Source organism: Falco rusticolus, chromosome 2 (genome assembly GCF_015220075.1).
Source record: "Falco rusticolus isolate bFalRus1 chromosome 2, bFalRus1.pri, whole genome shotgun sequence".
NCBI classification, from domain to species: Eukaryota; Metazoa; Chordata; class Aves; order Falconiformes; family Falconidae; genus Falco; species Falco rusticolus.
Genome location: NC_051188.1, coordinates 27,378,523 through 27,397,067, shown reverse-complemented (window position 1 = coordinate 27,397,067; position 18,545 = coordinate 27,378,523). Strand labels below are relative to the sequence as shown.

General features: G+C 36.9%; 1 protein-coding gene across 1 annotated transcript in view; it reads left to right on the top strand.

Moving 5' to 3' along the window:
- The window catches only part of TRPC4 (transient receptor potential cation channel subfamily C member 4), a 162,104-nt gene extending 159,173 nt beyond the window's left edge, over positions 1–2,931 (top strand). The window contains exon 11 of the mRNA XM_037378463.1: positions 340–2,931. Coding sequence (XP_037234360.1) covers positions 340–1,056 — 717 coding nt within the window. The 3' untranslated portion in view covers positions 1,057–2,931. The remainder of the gene's footprint in view (positions 1–339) is intronic.
- Positions 2,932–18,545: the final 15,614 nt, after the last annotated feature.

Below are 18,545 nucleotides of genomic sequence, written 5' to 3'. Positions count from 1 at the left end.
ATAACACTGTCTAGCAGGTTGGCTGTAGGTCTTCAAGTTGTCCATGCTCCTTCCTTCACCACTGTCAGCGATTTCTATGAGTAGTCTAGGCTAAGACACATTTCTTCTCAAGTTTTCTCTAATAAAACTGCTGATCACTTTTCTGTCTCACCTGGAAGATGGATTAGACAGTCTGCAAAGCACCTTGAAGATGCCAGGTATTATTCAGATGGTAGTTTATTACTGATACATAGAATAAGCCTTTTTTGGGTTTTTTTTGTTTGGTTGGTTTTTTTTAATTACAAGAGAAAAAGTCAAATTAGATTTCATGCTCTGATGTTTCATCTTCCTAATTTTCAGGAGTTAAAACAAGATATTTCAAGCTTTCGTTTTGAAGTTCTGGGTTTGTTAAAAGGAAGCAAGCTGTCTAATTTGCAGACTGTAAAGATGAACAAAGACACTGCCTCTCTGTCAGAAAATGAAGAAACTAGTGAGAGTGATGGAAACAAGAAAGGAAAGAAAAAGACCTTCAGCCTTTTTGACATAACAACGATGATTCACCCAAGATCAGCCACTATTGCTTCTGAAGCACATAGCGTAAGCAATGGCTCAGCAATGATGGTTTCAGAGTCCACTAAGGAAAAACAGAAGCGTGTAAATTTTGTAACAGACATAAAAAATTTTGGGTTATTTCACAGACGATCAAAAACAAACTCTGTGGAGCAGAATACAAATAAAATATACACTGTTTCTGAAGAAGTTTCCCGTCAACAGGCAGAAGAACAATGTGAGAAAACTGCTGAACTGGAAGAGGGAGAACTGACCATGAACTGTGAATTAAACATCCAAAGTCCTGACAAAAAATGCGTGTTAACTGAGTCACAAAATGGTAGTGACTCTCCAGATTCACTGGAAGAGGGAAGTATTTGTGCTTCAGAAGCAGAGAAAATGGAGTTGCAGAACTCAGAACCAGCCACACCACAGGAACAGCTGGACAAGGAGTTGGACATTAGCATTGACTGTGATGGGAAACAAGAAACAATTGATCAGGGTGATTATGTGATAACAAGGTTGTGATGCTTACAGGAGGAAGCATTTAGAAATATATATATTTTGCATAGTGCTTTTTTCGGGGGGGGGGAGGGGGATGTTTTAAGAATTATATTAGCAAATGCAGAGTTACACTTTATAGTACTCAACTGTGGCACATGATCTTGTAACATAGTAGTCAAGAGAAAGATAATATGGGGACCTTCTGTTTTGTAGCCTGCTTTAGCTTTCACAATTCGTTTTACATTTTTTAATAAATGGAAGCATCTTGTATTCTTGTACTGTTGCAATAACCCACAGAAACTTTTTAGCTATCTTTTTCAATTACAACAAATGCAATTTCTCTCATATGATAGTTGACTCCTATGATAAATATTTTTCTATGCAAATAAAAAGTAGCTTAAGAGACTTGTAAGCCTTTATTTAACTTTGCAGGTTCTTAAAAATATTCTGGGCACCCTGATAATCATAAGCGGCTCCTGTCAGCATAATTCATGTCAAGTTTTTAGAATCATTATTTAAATTGCTAGAAACCTGATTTGTTTCAAAAGCTATACAGAATCAAAGATAAAGTATATTATTTTATTTATTGAAGGAAAGCTGTAAATTATGAAAGATCAGTTTATTTGATTATTTAATTACAGCTTTTCCTTCCCAGCAAGAGGATTATCACTGTCCTGATACCATTGTTAGAAATGCATTTGCAGGACTTGAAGACTATAAAAAAATGTTTCTTATAGTAAAAGAAATATCTGTGGCTTGCTAAAAACTGATGACGGATTGTTCCCCAGAAATCTGTAATCATAACAGCTACTGCTTCTTCAACCATTTATGTTTTCAAATGTGGACAACCTATGCACTTTAATATTCAGCTGCTTATTAGCTTTTGCCTTCACAATACACTCATATTTGCTAAGGGAAAGATACTTCAGGAATAAACATACAATGATCCCCTGAGTTCTTGGAAAAATAAGGCAGTTTGTCAAAGATTTTTTTAAAGGCAAGCCTTAAGAGAGGTTCTTTGACAATTTCAGAGTTTGGGGGAACCTGATTGGAGGTTTTATAAAAAATACATAGACATTTTAATGTATAAAGAAAACGTAATAGTATTTTTCATAACTGATGAGTGACTTACTGTCTTAGTCAAAACCAGTATTTTTAAAATTAAACAGTCTGTTTCTTTTTAAGCAGTGACTGGTGTCCTACATTATTAAAAAAATAATTTTACAACTGACCTAAGAATGACCACCCTCTAATGATCAGCACCATCCTTCTCTAACCTTGGAAACACATGAATGATTATACCATGTCAGTGGGGTCATTTCATTCTTAACTTTGCTAGCACTGCCATGATAGATTTTGTAGTTCATATTAGCTTGTGTTGAGGAACCTCCAGGTGCATAGAGTACACTTACATTCCAGATGGAATCCATCACATGTAACTCCCACCTGGTAGGACCTGACCTAAAGCTATACCATTCTGGGTCTAAACTACCCTGGTACTGAACTGAATTTTGAAACTCAGTTCAGTTTCAAACCCCTCTACACGTTTAGGTGTGTTTTCCAGCACTAGTTTACACATGCTACTCTCCCTGAGCTCACATACTGAAAGCTTCCTTCCCACACTTCTATCTGTGCCATGGCACCTAAGAGTGGATCAGTTGAACCAAAATGGAAAATATGAGCAGTAATGGGAAAATAGTTTTGTATAGCTTTGCAACAATGCATTCAAACCACATTTGATTGCTAAGGTATGGTTGATTTCCGTCTTGGCCGCTTGACTTTGTGGACCTCCGCTCTTTCACGTCTCTCTCCTTGTCCACCTTTAGATTGTGAGCTCCTTGGGGCAGGGCCTGTAGCTTTTCTGTTTGGAAAGCACCTGAATTATTACAAGCATAACAAGAAATAAATAATAATAATAATGGTGGAATACCTTCATATCATTTTTACTAGGTCAACTCTTTTAGAGAGTTCTCTTTTCTACTGTAGAATCTGTGCTAAGAATGACATGAAGCCAATGTTTCAGTGTGGTCACAAAGTTCTCTATATTCCAGTTAACAGTCCTTCTCCACCACTGATTCTACTTTCTCATTCTTCGTCGTGGTTGGCAACACCTCGGAGTCCTAAGCTTACTTTTCTTTCACTAGCCGAATTCAAAATAGTCCTTGCTCCAAAGAGCTTTCAAGGCATTCCAGCCACATGGTTTCATTCCAGACAAAATGTTCCAGAGTGGGGTATTTATAATGCCACCAGCACCCTTATCGGAACAAGTTAACTACCACAGGCCTAAGAGCTCTGCATATTATTATGCCTTAGTAAGATGCAGTTTCTCCAGCACATAAAGTTCCCAACAGGGCAAAACCACAGGACAGTTAACCTCAAACATCAGCCATGTCATCACAACTCCACTGTGCATGGAGTTGGTCCAAGTCTTGGAGTAGGTACAAGACAGAACAGCAAATACAGCACAGGTGAGCAAGATAATTAGGAACAGGGCCGTGACATTACATTGCATATCATTAGGTGGTCAGTCTTTCACTGTCTTTTCTTTCTTTTACAGCCAGATATTGAAATGAAGGTCTATTAAAAAAAAAAAAGCATACTTCAAATCAACATTTACTCTATTTTTATGTGATTCTTAGGTATCGAAGCCTGACACCAATAAGGATCTGATCCCATTCCATTCAAATTTGATGGCAAATAAGTACCTCATTCTGTGAGAACAGATAAGGGCCCAAAATATGTCCAAATTTAACACGGTGGTGGACTTTTATTGCTTTGCAGACAGCCCAAAAATAAAATAAAAAAAACCACCTTTCTTATTGGATGCCACCAAGAGGACATCTGTGCCAAGAAAGTTTTAGAGGTGCACAAAGCAAGGTTTGTAGTGCTGCAGCAGAGGCATTATTAAGCTTTGCAAAGCTAAGCATACTTTCTCCTCAAGAGAAATAAAAAGTTCAAACCCACCCATCCCTGCCTGCAGCTTCCATTAGCATCAATATGAGAGGAAATCAATAAAAACAGGATATAAACCCCTATAAAAGACTGCCTTTTGAAGCAGAGCTGAAAATAATGAAATGTTTTGAGGAGTTAGAAAACTGACTGGATACAAAGGGGTTTAATCCCAATATTAGGCTGTTCAGAATGGTTAATTTTTTTATTATTATTATATTTATTTATTTATTTTTATTTTTTGTAAGGACAAAATCTAACTGTACTTTGCATTTTCATCAGCTTCTGGAGAAAGAGAGAGTGCACAGACAGCACCACAGAGCTCTTGTACCCTGGCATAGCTGGGCAGGAGTTAGTTTGAATTCTTGCAACCCAGCCCTTACAAGCACAGCAGGTCTGAGTCAAACCAGACCGGGTAGTGGGTGTCTTTATCAAGGTTGTTTTGACTTCCACTCTCCCCAGAGCACACCTTGAGTCACAGTCAGAGGTCAGTGATGCAAGGACTGCATGCTATACCTTCAAAACAGAGTTGCAAAAGCTGCTTCTGACTCTGCGTGCTTTGCTGGATCTCAAGGGCACTGCAGAAGTGAGTGCCATGCATCAGAGGGTTCAGAATGAGAGTCCCTGTGAGCTGCCAGAGGCCACTGCGCTACCTGTATATTGTACAATATCATCGGAGAGCTAGCCAGGTAGATGCCTTTCAGGGAGGAACCATGGCTCAGTGGCTGGTTTTATTCTTGTTTTCTTGATCCACAGATTGAGACCATTATATTTTGACTGGTGTGGGCCAAACACTTCACATGTTGTGTTTGTATGAGGCACTTGACACACAGGAGTTTTTTACTTTTTTTTTTTTTTTAATAGGTTGGGATTTAATTAGAAATTCTACAACTTTCCTAATCTGAGTTTTTCCTGTGAATAAGTAGTATCTAGTTCCAGGAGAATGTTTATCATAGCTGTAACTGTTGAGAGCTATAAAATGTGAGGACATTTCTGGTATTTTTGGACCCAAAAGTTCTTCAACAGCATGTTTGAAAGAAGAATGTGTTCCTTAACAACATCCTTGGACCAGTCTTTCAGGAGAATTTTTGCATAGCTTTTTTTATTATTATTATTATTTTTATTTTTATTTATTTTTTTTAGAATTTTGCACCAGAATACACCATAGACAAAAGACATAAATTATTATACGACAATCTCAAATTTTACTATATATGTATTGCAGGCTATAACATCCCATTTCCTCTCTAAACTTCAGATGGATATTTAATCATATTCTGGGAAACAGCATGAACAAGAGAAGAAGCAGATCATGCTTAAAGATTGTGATGAGGCAATGAACTTTGAATACAGTTCAAAACATTTGCTATCATGTTTTCTCCTGGAAATGTAGAGGTACAAGTTGGACGACAGCACAATCCATCTTCAATTTGAAGTCTCTTAAAAGATACTAACAGCTTTAGTGAGTAGCACAGCCTCAAAAAAAAAAAAAAGTACTGGAAATAGTAATGGTAGTGTTAGTGATTGCAGTAGTAATAGTAGTAATGATAATAGTAGTAGTACATATCAGTGTAATAATAGCAAACCTATGCAATCACGCCTGGGAAATAGAACTCCTCAGTTCTAATTCCTGCTCTAAGGTTTGCCTGTTTTCCTTGTCAAGCAACCATTTGGTAACACCAGTAAGCTGTCCTTGAGGACAGATGTCCTCCAACATAAGTACTCTAATCCCAAAACTAATAATCTTACTTATCTGTGTTTCATCTCTTTACCTAGTTGAAGCTTTAGTTATGGACCCTACATTCACTACAGCAGGAACAGATTAGCAAGCCTTTGAGAAAGTTTATGGTTAAGTAGCTGGACATGCTCCAAAATAAACTGCTGTGGTTAATGATGAGTTTGAACCCTCCAGATATGAAGAAGAATTGAATCCATTGAACTAGATCAAATAAAGTTCACTAACCACCGATGTAGTACTTGAGAAGTTGCTTTATTTGTTTAAGTGTAAAAGAATGGAGCAGTGATGGCTCCTTGTTATGATTAAAACAACCAAAAAAAAGTTGCAGCCTTCAACTTTCATAAACATAAGACTGTGAGAGAACTCAGTTGATTTTATTACAGGTCTGTCCATCATGTAATTCTCTTCCTAAATCAGTCAAATCCTCTGCTGTTGTTAAATATAGTTGTGAAATGTTTATACACATGAATCATTTCAATGTTTATATTTGTACCCTTTGGCCGATCACTATCTTTTAACTCTATAGCTTTTCTCTGACTAATGTATGTTCTCGCTGTACTCTTTACCTTTCAGTCTTGGGTTTCCTTGAGTGTAGTCTAAATCAGTTATGCTATTTTCATTTTAACTAAAACTTCCTGCTCTCTTTAGTTGACTGTCAGAATTACAGTCAAGTGCTACTCATCCTTAGTAAGTACTGCTGTGGCCTTTTCAGCCTGGCCTTTAGTTCTTCATAATCCAATACACATCTACTGTGGAACTAAATTAGTACATTCACAGGCAAAGACACCTTTCCGTTTCAAACACTGTCCTTAGCAACAGATTAATTGTCTTTGACAGAGATCTTTGCCTTATTTGTACCATTTAGAAGGAATTTAGATAGCTATCTATGTCTAGTAACATAGCTTTCCAATAGCTGATAAGTGAAATGAATACCAGTTCCACATGGTTCTTCAGTATCTTTTCTCTTACCTCTCTTCTTTGACAGTGCAATTGATGATGACCTTGTTGATAATGCAGTCTCTTTAAGGCAACATACTCATTATTGCATTTTAAAAGTATCACAGCTGTGCTGGAATAGGGACAAAGGAAGTATCCAAGATGTAAAATAGGAGCTTCCAGAAAGACTGAGCCTCTAAAAAACGCTAATGCATTCTAATTGCTAATTACCATTACTAATGCTTCCTAGTCTGGAAATTAATAATGGAAGCTCACACATGCAGAACTCATGGGAAATTCTTCCACTGCATAGAATCAAGAGTTAATTCATAAGAGCTTGCATACTTTTTATTCAATGGAACTGCAAAAGCAAGAATAACCCAGTCTATATTTGTTTTGTATGCTCAACTTTAAAAAAACCCAAGGCTTTCACAATAAAATTATTCCATGAATGTTTAAACAGGCAATAAGTCCATGGTTAGTAATAATAAGTTAAAATAAAATAACCTTCTAGAAATCCATGTGTTTCAATTTAGCAGGTTAATGAAAAGACTTTTTTCCTGTAATAGAAAATCTTTACAGATTGAAATACTGTATCCCAAAACTCCAGTGCCCATTAAAAACAAACAAACAAACAAAAAAAAAAATCCCAAACCCCAAACCCCAAACAAAAATACACAGATTTCTCAGACTTCAGAGATTCATGGGTTTCCTTAGTAAGAACATCTTAAAACATTGAGCTAACCTTTCATAAATTTAATGGACAGCATAGAATGCTCCTTAAATGTGGCCAAGTGAGGACAGTAACTGCAAATTAACCCATTCTAGTTAATGACTAATGTTTTTAGTATGCAAAATGCAATTAACAAGATGGGAGATGCATACATCACCATTTTCTGAAAGTGTCAAGTATGTTTTAAAATAAATGCAGTAAGTATTCATACACAAACAGAGAAATTCAGTAAGTTCTACACAAATGCTCATTTCTGCAATCATTTTTATTCCTTTTTCTTCCTCTCATCTTACTTGCCTGATGATTATTTTTTTTTACAGAGAATGTGTTGCTTCCCTAAAAAAGATAGATATCTTACACTTTCCCACTACATGTTTCTAAAAGTAGACAGTAAGACCTAATAATGCAATATTTTATGTTGCATCACCTGGAGTATAACCTGAGACCTTGTGTCCATAGGATCACAGGATTGTTTACTAGGCAATTGTTTTGTTTGGATTAATTACATGTGGTATTGAGGGATATCATTCAGCCATATTACAAACATGAGTACCGATATCCAGCTACCAAAGCATGGAATTATTCTTTCTCTGTGACTAATTTAACTGAATCCAGTTCTATGCCAAGAAAAAGAAGTAAGCAAAAAAAAGAAAATTGAAAGAGATACTTTTTTATGAAATTAAACTTAGTTTAGTGTTTATTACTATCCTTAGTTCCCTTCACTTTTATTAAGTAAAATTAAAGGGTTTGCTTTTTCAACATTAATTTTTAAAATGACAGAGTTGCTTCTTTGGTTTGCTTTGCAAGACACCCAGACTTTGTATTCAATAATTAATAAGAATGTCATTAACTGAGAGATTGTAAACCAGGAGACCATTAAGGGAGACCTCATCTGAGAACTGGTTCTCTTTTTCTTTTCTTTTTTTTTTTTTTTTTGCAGGATTGTAATTTCCCAAGAAATAAAACTCCCTGACCATTTCCAAGATTAATTTACAGTCCTTGAATTATGTGGCTCTGATCTGAAATCAGATCCATATGGAAGAAACATCAGGATTTCAGCCTCGGAGAAATGTGCTCTGCTCATTTTAAGAGTCTACAACAATTTTCTCTTAGGAGAGGGGGTATGGGTATGATTTATAGTCATTTACCAGTCATGTCTAAAGAATAATAATAATATTAATAATACAAAAAACAGAAATGCACATTGTATGTTGGAAAAACAGAGAGGATAATCCATATTTCAGTATTTAAGTAACAGACTTCTATCTAAAACATGCCAACCCAAAACATAAGTCCAAACATCCAGACCTTTAGAAGGTCACACTCAACCCCAAATCTGGCCCAAAGTTCCCCAGAGAAATGAATACTGAAAAAGTTTATTCACTAAGGACCATGTATGGTGGGGAAAGAGCACTTCATTTTGGGAGCTACTTCTTTGTTTGTTGGTTTGTTTTCTATTTGCTGAACACAAATAACCTCTGAAACCTGAAATATTCCCACAGACTCACACCCTGGAGCTGATGAAGAGAGAACCAGATGTATGATACTGAGCCAAGATTTATCCAGCATGGTCAGGATAAACAAGTGATGAAAGACCAAGTGAAAGCAATTATAAACCTGAAACTGGCTGTTAGTACTGCAAAATACAAAAGTTTTTATAAGAAACTAGGAAAAACATGATTTCCCTGGGAATTAAATTTTCCACATAAAGACATATGAAAATCTCATTTGAAGGATTCACATTAACTTCTGAAATCACCTGAGATTTGCTTACTTATCTATGACACTGTCATCAGTGTTAAAGGAAGCATGATGACATTGACTTACGTTATCTTCTGACTGTGTCAAAGTGATTCTTCGAACTAGGAGCAACATTCCAGGCTTTATTTTGACTTATTTTCCTCGCCTGTTTATTTCTCAGTTTGAAAACCAGAGAAGGAATAGAACTGGAAGACAGGCTTTATTTAGTTGATACCCTTATACTTCAGACGAGAATAACTATCCTATTAAACAGACATAACGATTCATCCCAGGCATAGGTGCATTGCAGAGCAAGATGGAATAACTCCTCATTCTACATCTGGTAGATATAGGTGTAAGGTAATAGATGTGCTAGAACTTTAGAAGTAAATTATAACAATATTACAGTGTATAATTGCTGCATCTCCAGGCCAAGACTGCTGCCTATTGGAAATATTTATACCTGCAGCTGCTGCAGGTTGACTCAAGGCTGAGCTGCATGGTATGAACAGGAGGGCTATGCCTCCTTTCCCATGCCAACTGAGTGGGAATAGCCATAGCGAACAGAGTCTGTTAGGAAAACGCAGCATGCCAAGTCATGCCCTCAGCACCTGCTTCAGGAACCACACCAAATCATTCAATCAATGGTTCTTTGAAATCAATTCAATTAGTAAGTGACATAGATGAAAAACATACACACCTCTGTGTTCACTTCGGTTCTTTCTTTTCCAGGCTTCGCCCTGGTATTCCAAATTCTTCTCCCTTCTGTTTCTATCTGTTTTTACTATTGACTTCTAAATTCATCTCTTCTTCTTCCACCATTCTTTTCCCTGTTCTCACATCTCCTTGTCTTTTTGCATACTTCCTTTCCCATCTCTGCCCTCAATGTTCACTCAGTTATGTCATTCACTCAAAGACAACTTCTGCACTAGTATATTCACTCTTCATATATTACAAAAGAATGCAATCAGTCTTTCAGTCTGATCAATCTTTTCTTCATCTTATGTGTTGTGTGACTCCAAAAAAATATTTTTAAACATTTGTCAATACTAAGCAAAAGGCAGAACACCAAAGAACACTTTCTGTGTCAGGGAGTCATCATACTACATGACCTTTCTTCACCTGACTTTGGGTCATGATGCAATAAACAGACACTACAAATACTGAAGAGTACTCTAAAAGCTTACACTGAGAGTGAAAAAAATTATATCCAGCTGAAATTACAGTTGGAATTTAGCTCAAATACAGTTTGGTGAAGACATTTAGCCTAATACACCTACTCGCGTAATAGGGACATCTGGCTTTTAATGGTGACAAGCAGTGAGGATTTAAGATTATATTTCCTCATTCTAATTTCCAGCTTGGCCTATTTTGTGTTTTACACCTTCCCATCTGAGGTTCATACTGATGCTTTCAGACAGAACCATTTCAGTTAATGGAAGAGGGAAGTGAACATGAAGACGACTAAAGCATTCCTACCATTTGCAGGAAAATTTACTAACTGATCTTTGTTCCTTTTTCAACCTTTTTAAATATAAATGATTTTTTTTAAATTAATTGAAATAACCTATTATTCTTTTATTTATTTTTAGTTTCATACTTTGTTTATTGGCTATGAAACAACGCTTTTGCTTTTCAGTTCTTTCCCAGAAATGTTCTATCCTTCTACTCCTTGGGAATATCTTGTATTTTAATAGTGTATTTTCTGCTCTTAATCATATTTTGTTTGCTAATAGCAACCTTGCAATCTTTGTATTTTTCCAGTAAATGACTTGGACACTTTTAGGATGCTCTTTTGATTTGGCATCAAGGCAGTGAACAAGCATATATTTTTTAATATCCAGGCATGCTTTCTAACGCCTAGATCATCTCTTTTCACATGATATGTTTAAATGATGACAACAGGAGAGAAGCTGATGTTTGCTTTATTGCAGTATGACTTTTTTAACTAAACATTGAAAATGAAATACTTCACTGATCTACCCAGAAGCAGACTTAGGCATTTCTATTAAAAACCTAAGCTATTAAAGAATAATGTGTACCTTGTCAAAAAAAAGGTCCTTTGCTATCTCTTTGTTTAGCACCTAAGCTTCCTTCAGAGCTTTTGAGGATTAGAAAAAACAAACACCCTGACTATCAAGTTATTTCAGTTACTCTGGGAAAAACCTGAAGAGGCAAAGGGAAAGGAGATGTTTCCCTCTGGCTTAGACTCCCAGGTGAGGACTGGTCCTCTTTCCAGAATATTGTTAGACCTGTTGTGAAGTACACTTGGCTCAGAAGAACAGGTTCCAATTCTTTCTCTCTCTGAGGTGCATATCTCCAAAAAGTTTGTCCATAGCTCAAGGATCTTGGGTAGCCTGGAGGAAGCTTCCCACTCTTATGTGAAACATATACTGTCAAGGAAGTCTAGAAGTTCCAAACCCCAGCTAAGCACCCTGAACAGCTTCTGCATTTCTTATATTAAAAAAAAAAATAAAAAATAGAGCAAATCTAACAGGAAAAACTAAGATACTTATTAATATAGAATAATCTGGTGGATTTGGCATTCATCCTGGCTACAGCGCACTGTCTCTGATGGGACTTTATCATGGTATCATCATCAGCAAGTAGCTAGGTCTTCCCCCATGACTACTGGAATTTTCTCAGCATTAGCCTATTCTGGTATGAAAAGCTAAGCACAACTCAATCTTAGCTGGAAAATGCTTGGCTTGCCAAGAGTTTGTATCCCTCTGCCACAATGAACTAGAAGCTGCACCTTAGCCCAGGCTGCAGAGGGTACTTCATTTGCAAAGAAAAGCAGCCCACCAAGCAGCTGCTGTGACTTTGTCAGCAGGACCTCCACCATAAACTTGAGCCCACAAGTATTTCTGGAAGCATCCCACCCCACCCACTAAATCCCTGGGAACACAAATACATCGAATGTTACACATTCATTTGAATCCCATAACAACAAAAAAAGCTGAGAGGTGGCTTAAAATAATTTCTCCCTTGTCCTTGTTTCTGTCTTGAACAAATCCAGGAGATTGATGTCTAATATTCAGTGAGATACAAGGAGCTGGTGTTTGCAGCATTGTATTATTGGTTTGACCTTGCCTTTGAAAAAAACGAATCTAGGAAGAGATTTTGGTGACTACCTATTGCTGCATTCATTTTCAAATTGTCCATTAGTTTTTGATGGCTTAGCCTTGATGCTTATCTAGAACTACTTCTTACCTATTTTTATCACTTCTGTGTTGTAAAAACTGAAACTGAATTTTCAGACCTTTACAGAGAATGTACAGATCCCAGGTAACATTATGATATTAAGGAAACCTTTCAGAACGTCTAACAATCCTGAATATGTCCACAATATAATATTTTTTTTAAAATTAGATAGGACAAAAAGATTGTAAAATAAAATAGACTTTTTATACAAGACTACAGTGGCAGATTCCAGGGGAAAAAAACAACCAAAAAAAACAAAAACTGAAACATTGGAGTAGCTTTATAGGTTTGAGGCCAAAACACCTGGAAGACCTATTTCCAAAATGGTTTTAGGACACAAACAGATGAGTGAGCTTGACTTTCCATACGTGAAATAAGTTAACCTGGAAAACATGTTTTATCCCTTTTTTAAAAAAATAATAATTATGATTTGTAAATTCTACTCTTACTGACTTGTATTTATTTTGGAGAACTCTGTTGTTTCAGAAAACTATTGGAAAAAAAATATTTTTCACCTCTTGAAAGGAACTTACTTTTACCAAGAGCAAACAGTCCTTAATCTACAACACCATTTGCTTAGGTTTGCACATACAACTACTCCCGCTGCAACTGCAGCTGGATTGAACGTACACATGCAGCTTCCCCTGGCAAAATGACTGCCTTTCAGTTTTGTATTGCTATGTTGACACTAATCAGTCAACAAAGCCACAGCAGTCTCTCTGCACTGTAATGCAAGGTGCTATCAACTGCACAGCTGATGGGGTTGAAAAATACTAGAAACTTCAGGGAAAGAGCAGTACATTATTATTACTTTCTCTTCATGTCAAATGACCAACATAATTTAGCCTCCTGTAATCATCACAGTACAATTTAAATCTCAAAAATAATTTTCGTTATGAAACTCAAAAATTGTCCAGTTTTGGTAGAAAGCTGCAGGCTTCAGCTCTGACACTCAGAGGCTCTCATGGACTTGTGCTAAATAGTTTGTTGTGATGTTTCTGTGGTTTTTTTCCTTTAGCACAAAGAGCTCCCTAGGCCTCTGGGGAAAGCCAGAAATGTGAAATATAGTCTGTCTTTACAGAATAGGCTCTAGAAATTTCTAAATATTGTTCTATTTGTACTTTCTGACTAACAGGACTTAATTCTACCTTTATAATGAAATTCTTTGCAATGTATTACATCTCACATCCCTAAGGACATATAGGAGTCTGTAATGACGGTGATTGGGGCTGTTTTTAGTTTATGTTGCATTGCACAGAATTCTGCTCCTTCCTCAGGGCCTACTTTTAGGTAGCTATTAAAGTAAACCAAGATACATGCACAGACCCTGCTTGGATTTCATCTTTAGATCCAATATGCTGTGCATCAAAAATAATATCAACAGTGTGAATGCCCTGTACTGCTCTGTTCTGCAAATGCACAGAACCAATATTTCAGCTTTTAGAAACACTAATTTTTTTGCCCATTTCCTTCTTCTCTGTTTATACTTTACTTTCAGCTTACAAACAGATTATCTGAGACACCAGTGGTGAGACAATAGTAAAGATGACTATAGATTTGAGCTCAGCATCTACTTCTTCTGGAATAAGTATTTCTGATTAATTGTCAGATGTTATGGAAATATTTAAAGCTTTTTTTACATATAAGAAAAGCAAACTGGTGAAATTTCCCAGTCAAGTTCTTTTTTGTTTACTCGGTTTTTTGTTTTCTTCTGATCACTGATTTAATTTTGTATAACAGATTGCAGGAGAAACTACCACTATCCTATGCACACCAAACAATCACCTTTGCATATTTTCATTATATCTAGTTCCTATTGGGAGTAAAGACATGAGTACAACCCTGTAACTGGGAAATACAGGGCTTACCACAGACTGATCCTACTGTTAAAATGGGGAGTCGAACAAGACATTATTACAATAATGTCCCCATGACAGTCATTACATGTCATAGGTGTGGAAAATATCATGATAACTGGGAAAAGGATTTCAAGGATTTTTTATAGAAATCTATTAGACTATCAGTTCCCCTGTATAACAGTGGTAAGGAAAAAAAAAAGAATCTATAGCGTTTCTGAGGTTTTGGAGACAACCATGCCCTAGAAAACAACAGCAGGTGAGATCCTAGTTTAAATATATACCCTGTAAAAGTATTGAGCTGAGAAGGAAGATGGATTTAGATGACTCCATAGGATTATTTTTTTAAAACAACTTAACATGAACTTTGAATAGAGCTTTTACCAGTTTACATGTAGCTTTTTTAACATGGGTGTATTAATTTACCTTGTAATCATAATTCATAACACATACTTACATGACTATTTCCCTTATTGCTCAGGCCATACAATTCCTGCTAACTTATTTAACTTATTTAAATTATTTTAAACTAACCAGGTTATGAATTCTGGGGAGCACAATTTGGGCTATACCTTGTATATAAGCAGTTTCTTCTGTGTACTCAATACCCCAACCTGAACTGTCTGTTCTTGATGAGCTCTGATGAGTCACATGAGTTTCATAGCGGCTGATCCTTGTTAAGCTTTCACCTATCTAAGGCAAAGCAGTCAAAGTGTTACAAGAAGCTTTTAAAGTTCATTCACATCTACAAAGTATTTTAGTGAGTCTGTTTTAAATAGTTCATTGGAAACAAGTATTTTTTTGTTTTTTAAAAAAGTATTGCCACGGTTTAACCTCAGACAGCAGCTAAGCACCACGCAGCTGCTCGCTCATTCCCCCATGGGACAGGGTAGAGAATTGGAGGGTAAAAGTGAGAAAACTCATGGGCTGAGATAAAGACAGTTTAATAAGTAAAGCAAAAGACACACACACAAGCAAAGCAAACAAGGAATTCATTCACCACTCCCCGTGGGCAGGCAGGTGTTTACCCATCTCCAGGAAAGCCGGGCTCCATCATGCCTAACAGTTACTTGGGAAGACAAACACCATCACTCTGAATGTCCCCTCCTTCCTTCCCCCAGCTTTATATACTCAGCATGATGCCATATGGTATGGAATATCCCTGTGGTCAGCTGAGGCCACCTGTCCCAGCTGTGCCTGCTCCCAGCTTCTTGTGCACCCCCAGCACGCTTGCTGGTGGGGTGGGCTGAGAGGCAGAAAAGGCCTTGGTGCTGTGAACTAAAACATCCATGAATTACAACACTGATTCCAGCACAAATCCAAAACATAGCCCATAGTAGCCACTATGAAGAAAATTAACCCCTGCCAAAACGAGTACAAGTGTTCAGATCATTCTGGTACTTATTTATTGTAATGTGTTTTGGCTTAGCTTAAGATCCGTGCCTGCTCTTTGGGTTTAGAAAAAGATTATGTGGAAGTAACACAAAAATAAGCCACAGCAAATTAAACTTGCTTTAAGCACACTTTTGTTTTGATCGACTTTGTATGTAAGAAGCTGGAGTCTGCAATAATGAAAGGCTAATTTAAAAGACTTGAAATTGAACTGTTATAGAGGCAATTATCCTTAGCTAAAGGTTTATGGGTTTATATCCAGAGTTCAAAGGGAATGTAATATGAAGTACCCTTTGCTACATCTGTAAGGGGGAATAAAAAGTCCATTACAGGCCTTATAGCAATATGGCACTGTGCTTAAATCTGCCAAGCACCAAGAATTACAGCTGAAATGCTTTCATGCAGGTAAGTTTTCATGTTCAAATCTCCTGGGTTCTGTTGCCATTTGTTTATAATAAAATGATCACTGAACTTTTACATCCCTGGTTCATCAGTTCACAGAAACAAGAAAAATCACATTCTGCTCTACAGAAGTCAGCTGAGTTTCAGCAGATACTTTTGAAAAGAACTTGAATAACTGTTTTTTAAAAAGCTGTAGATATATAATGTGAGGGTGTAAAAACAACAGATACCAAATGATATCTAGTGAATGGACAAAAGGCAATGAGCAAAACCTGAAATACAGGAAATTCCATTTAAACATAAGAAAAAATATTTTGCTGTGAGGGTATTCAAACACTGGAATAGGTTTTCCAGAAAGGTTGTGGAGTCTCCACCCCTGGGGATATTCAAAATCTGACCGGAGACAGCTCTGAGCAACCTGCTGCATCTGACTCTGGTCTGAGTAGAGGACTGGACAAGGCGATCTCCAGAAGTGCCTTTCTGCCTCATTCTTTTCTAGCTTTATCCTTTTAAATCTGAAGAGCTTGAAATTCCATCAGTACAGGTGGAAAAACTGCCATACAAACATATCCTCCCCACTGACAATTTCTTTACTGTTTTTTTTTAGATTTGCAATGCAGTGAGTTCCTTGAAGCCTCCAAGAAGAAAAACTTGAAGAATTGAAGAGTTTGCCAGTAGACAACCCAGGAGTCAAGTCCTCACCTTATCTGTTCACTTAAAATGAGAACTGTATAGAGCCTGGCGATGCAGGCTACTGTGTGGTAAAGGACACCAGGGGGTACCACTGGGTAGGGTACACAGAATGTACCTCTGAGGTCAGGGAAGCCAGATGACCAGTCCTAAGCTTCTGTACACACTGAAACCCATCCATCCTTGAGAGGTGTGTGTCCAATATGATCAGCTCTCCCTCCTTGAGAGCAAGCCCTCAATACAGGAGGTGAGAGGGGTGATAGCAAAGCACCTTCTTCCAGCCCGTGGGAACCTTTTTTAGATTGACACGTGCTTTTTCTTATAAGGAAGATGGGCACAGAGGGAATTTTGTGCATCTGAGGAGGTTAAGATGCATACAAAGGTTTTCAATTCCATAGTATTTCTATTGCAGCAGCCTATATTGTCCAGATAGTCTGTAATCATGCTACAGTCAATTACATAGTAACATGTTTGTTAAAATATTATTTACTTTATAAACTGCAATGATTTATTTAAAACTCTCACTATTTAGTATGTGAGAGGATACTTACTGACTTCCTAGAGGACCCCTGCCACAGTTAACTATAGATTTTCTTTGAGTCATTACTCTCATTCCAGCATCTGCAGTCCTTAGAGAAATGTTTACTTCAGCAATCAGTAACTTGATATGGCTATAATGTATAAAACAAATGAAGGAAAACACTCTGTTTTGGAACATAACCTTCTTTAGTAGAGTAGGTGCCTTTGAAATTCCTTTTTCATGTTTATGTGCGGTCACTTATTTTTAATCTGAGCCAACTACAACTCAGCTATAAAACTGAAGAGCAAAATAAGCCAGTTTATTTTTTAAAAAAAACTTTTTGCTAAATTGTGGGGTGTTTATCTGAAAATAATTTTAAAATACTCAAGTATAAAATATTTAACCATGAGGCTTCTTTTTTTTTTCCATTCAGCTCATATGAAGCTGCCACTAGACTCAATTTTTTGGTAATGACAGAAGAAACTCCTCTCACTTCTGTTGGTTTCTGTATTAGGTTCATCTTCAGATTTGCATCCTCCTTTCCATGACACTTAAGAACTACAACAGTTAGGTAAAAGGTAAATGCAAGACATGATTTAAGTGAACTGTTGCATTCTTTCCATTTATAATTTCCTGGTCCCAAGCCATAGCACTGGCCCAGACTCAAGGAAGGACAGCTTTATCAGTTCTCATTAGTCCCAAAAGAGTAAGCAAAGTAATCTGAATACAGCCCTCCATGGACATAGCTCCTCAGCTTTTACTCTGAGGGGAGGGGAAGTAATGGCAGTAGTAGATGTGTCTGGTTGCTCCTCTTGCAGTGCCTTGATGCTTCCTAGAACAGGAATGTTTTGCCTTCCTTGGAAGAACTGATTTTGAACTTAGATGGTGAGCTCTATTTAGCACCTCTGATTCTATGTCTAGTGTAAGACAAAAGACAAAAATGTTTCAGTCACACAAGGTGAACATGCTGCAACCACATCAACACTTCTTATTGAATAGAAGAGCTCAGTTTTAGTTTGTGTTTTCTTTTGATGCTGGTCAGACTGGTTACTCTTGAATAGTAAGAATCTTCTATTTTCTATTTACTTTATTTTGCTGACAAACATCTTTACATTTCTGGGGTCTATCATAGGGGTTGGGTTATTTACTCCTTCAATAAGCTTTCTAATCTTAAGATTTCTGCAGCCTCTTAAGGATTTTCAAGCATGACATATAGTTCTGTACTGGAACACAGCAGTGGGAGCAAGCTTCTCTATAGTCTGCACATCAACATGAACACACAAAACACACACTAACCCACACATCCTGCCTCTGCAATAGATGCCAGTGATATCATTGCAACCCAGGACCAGT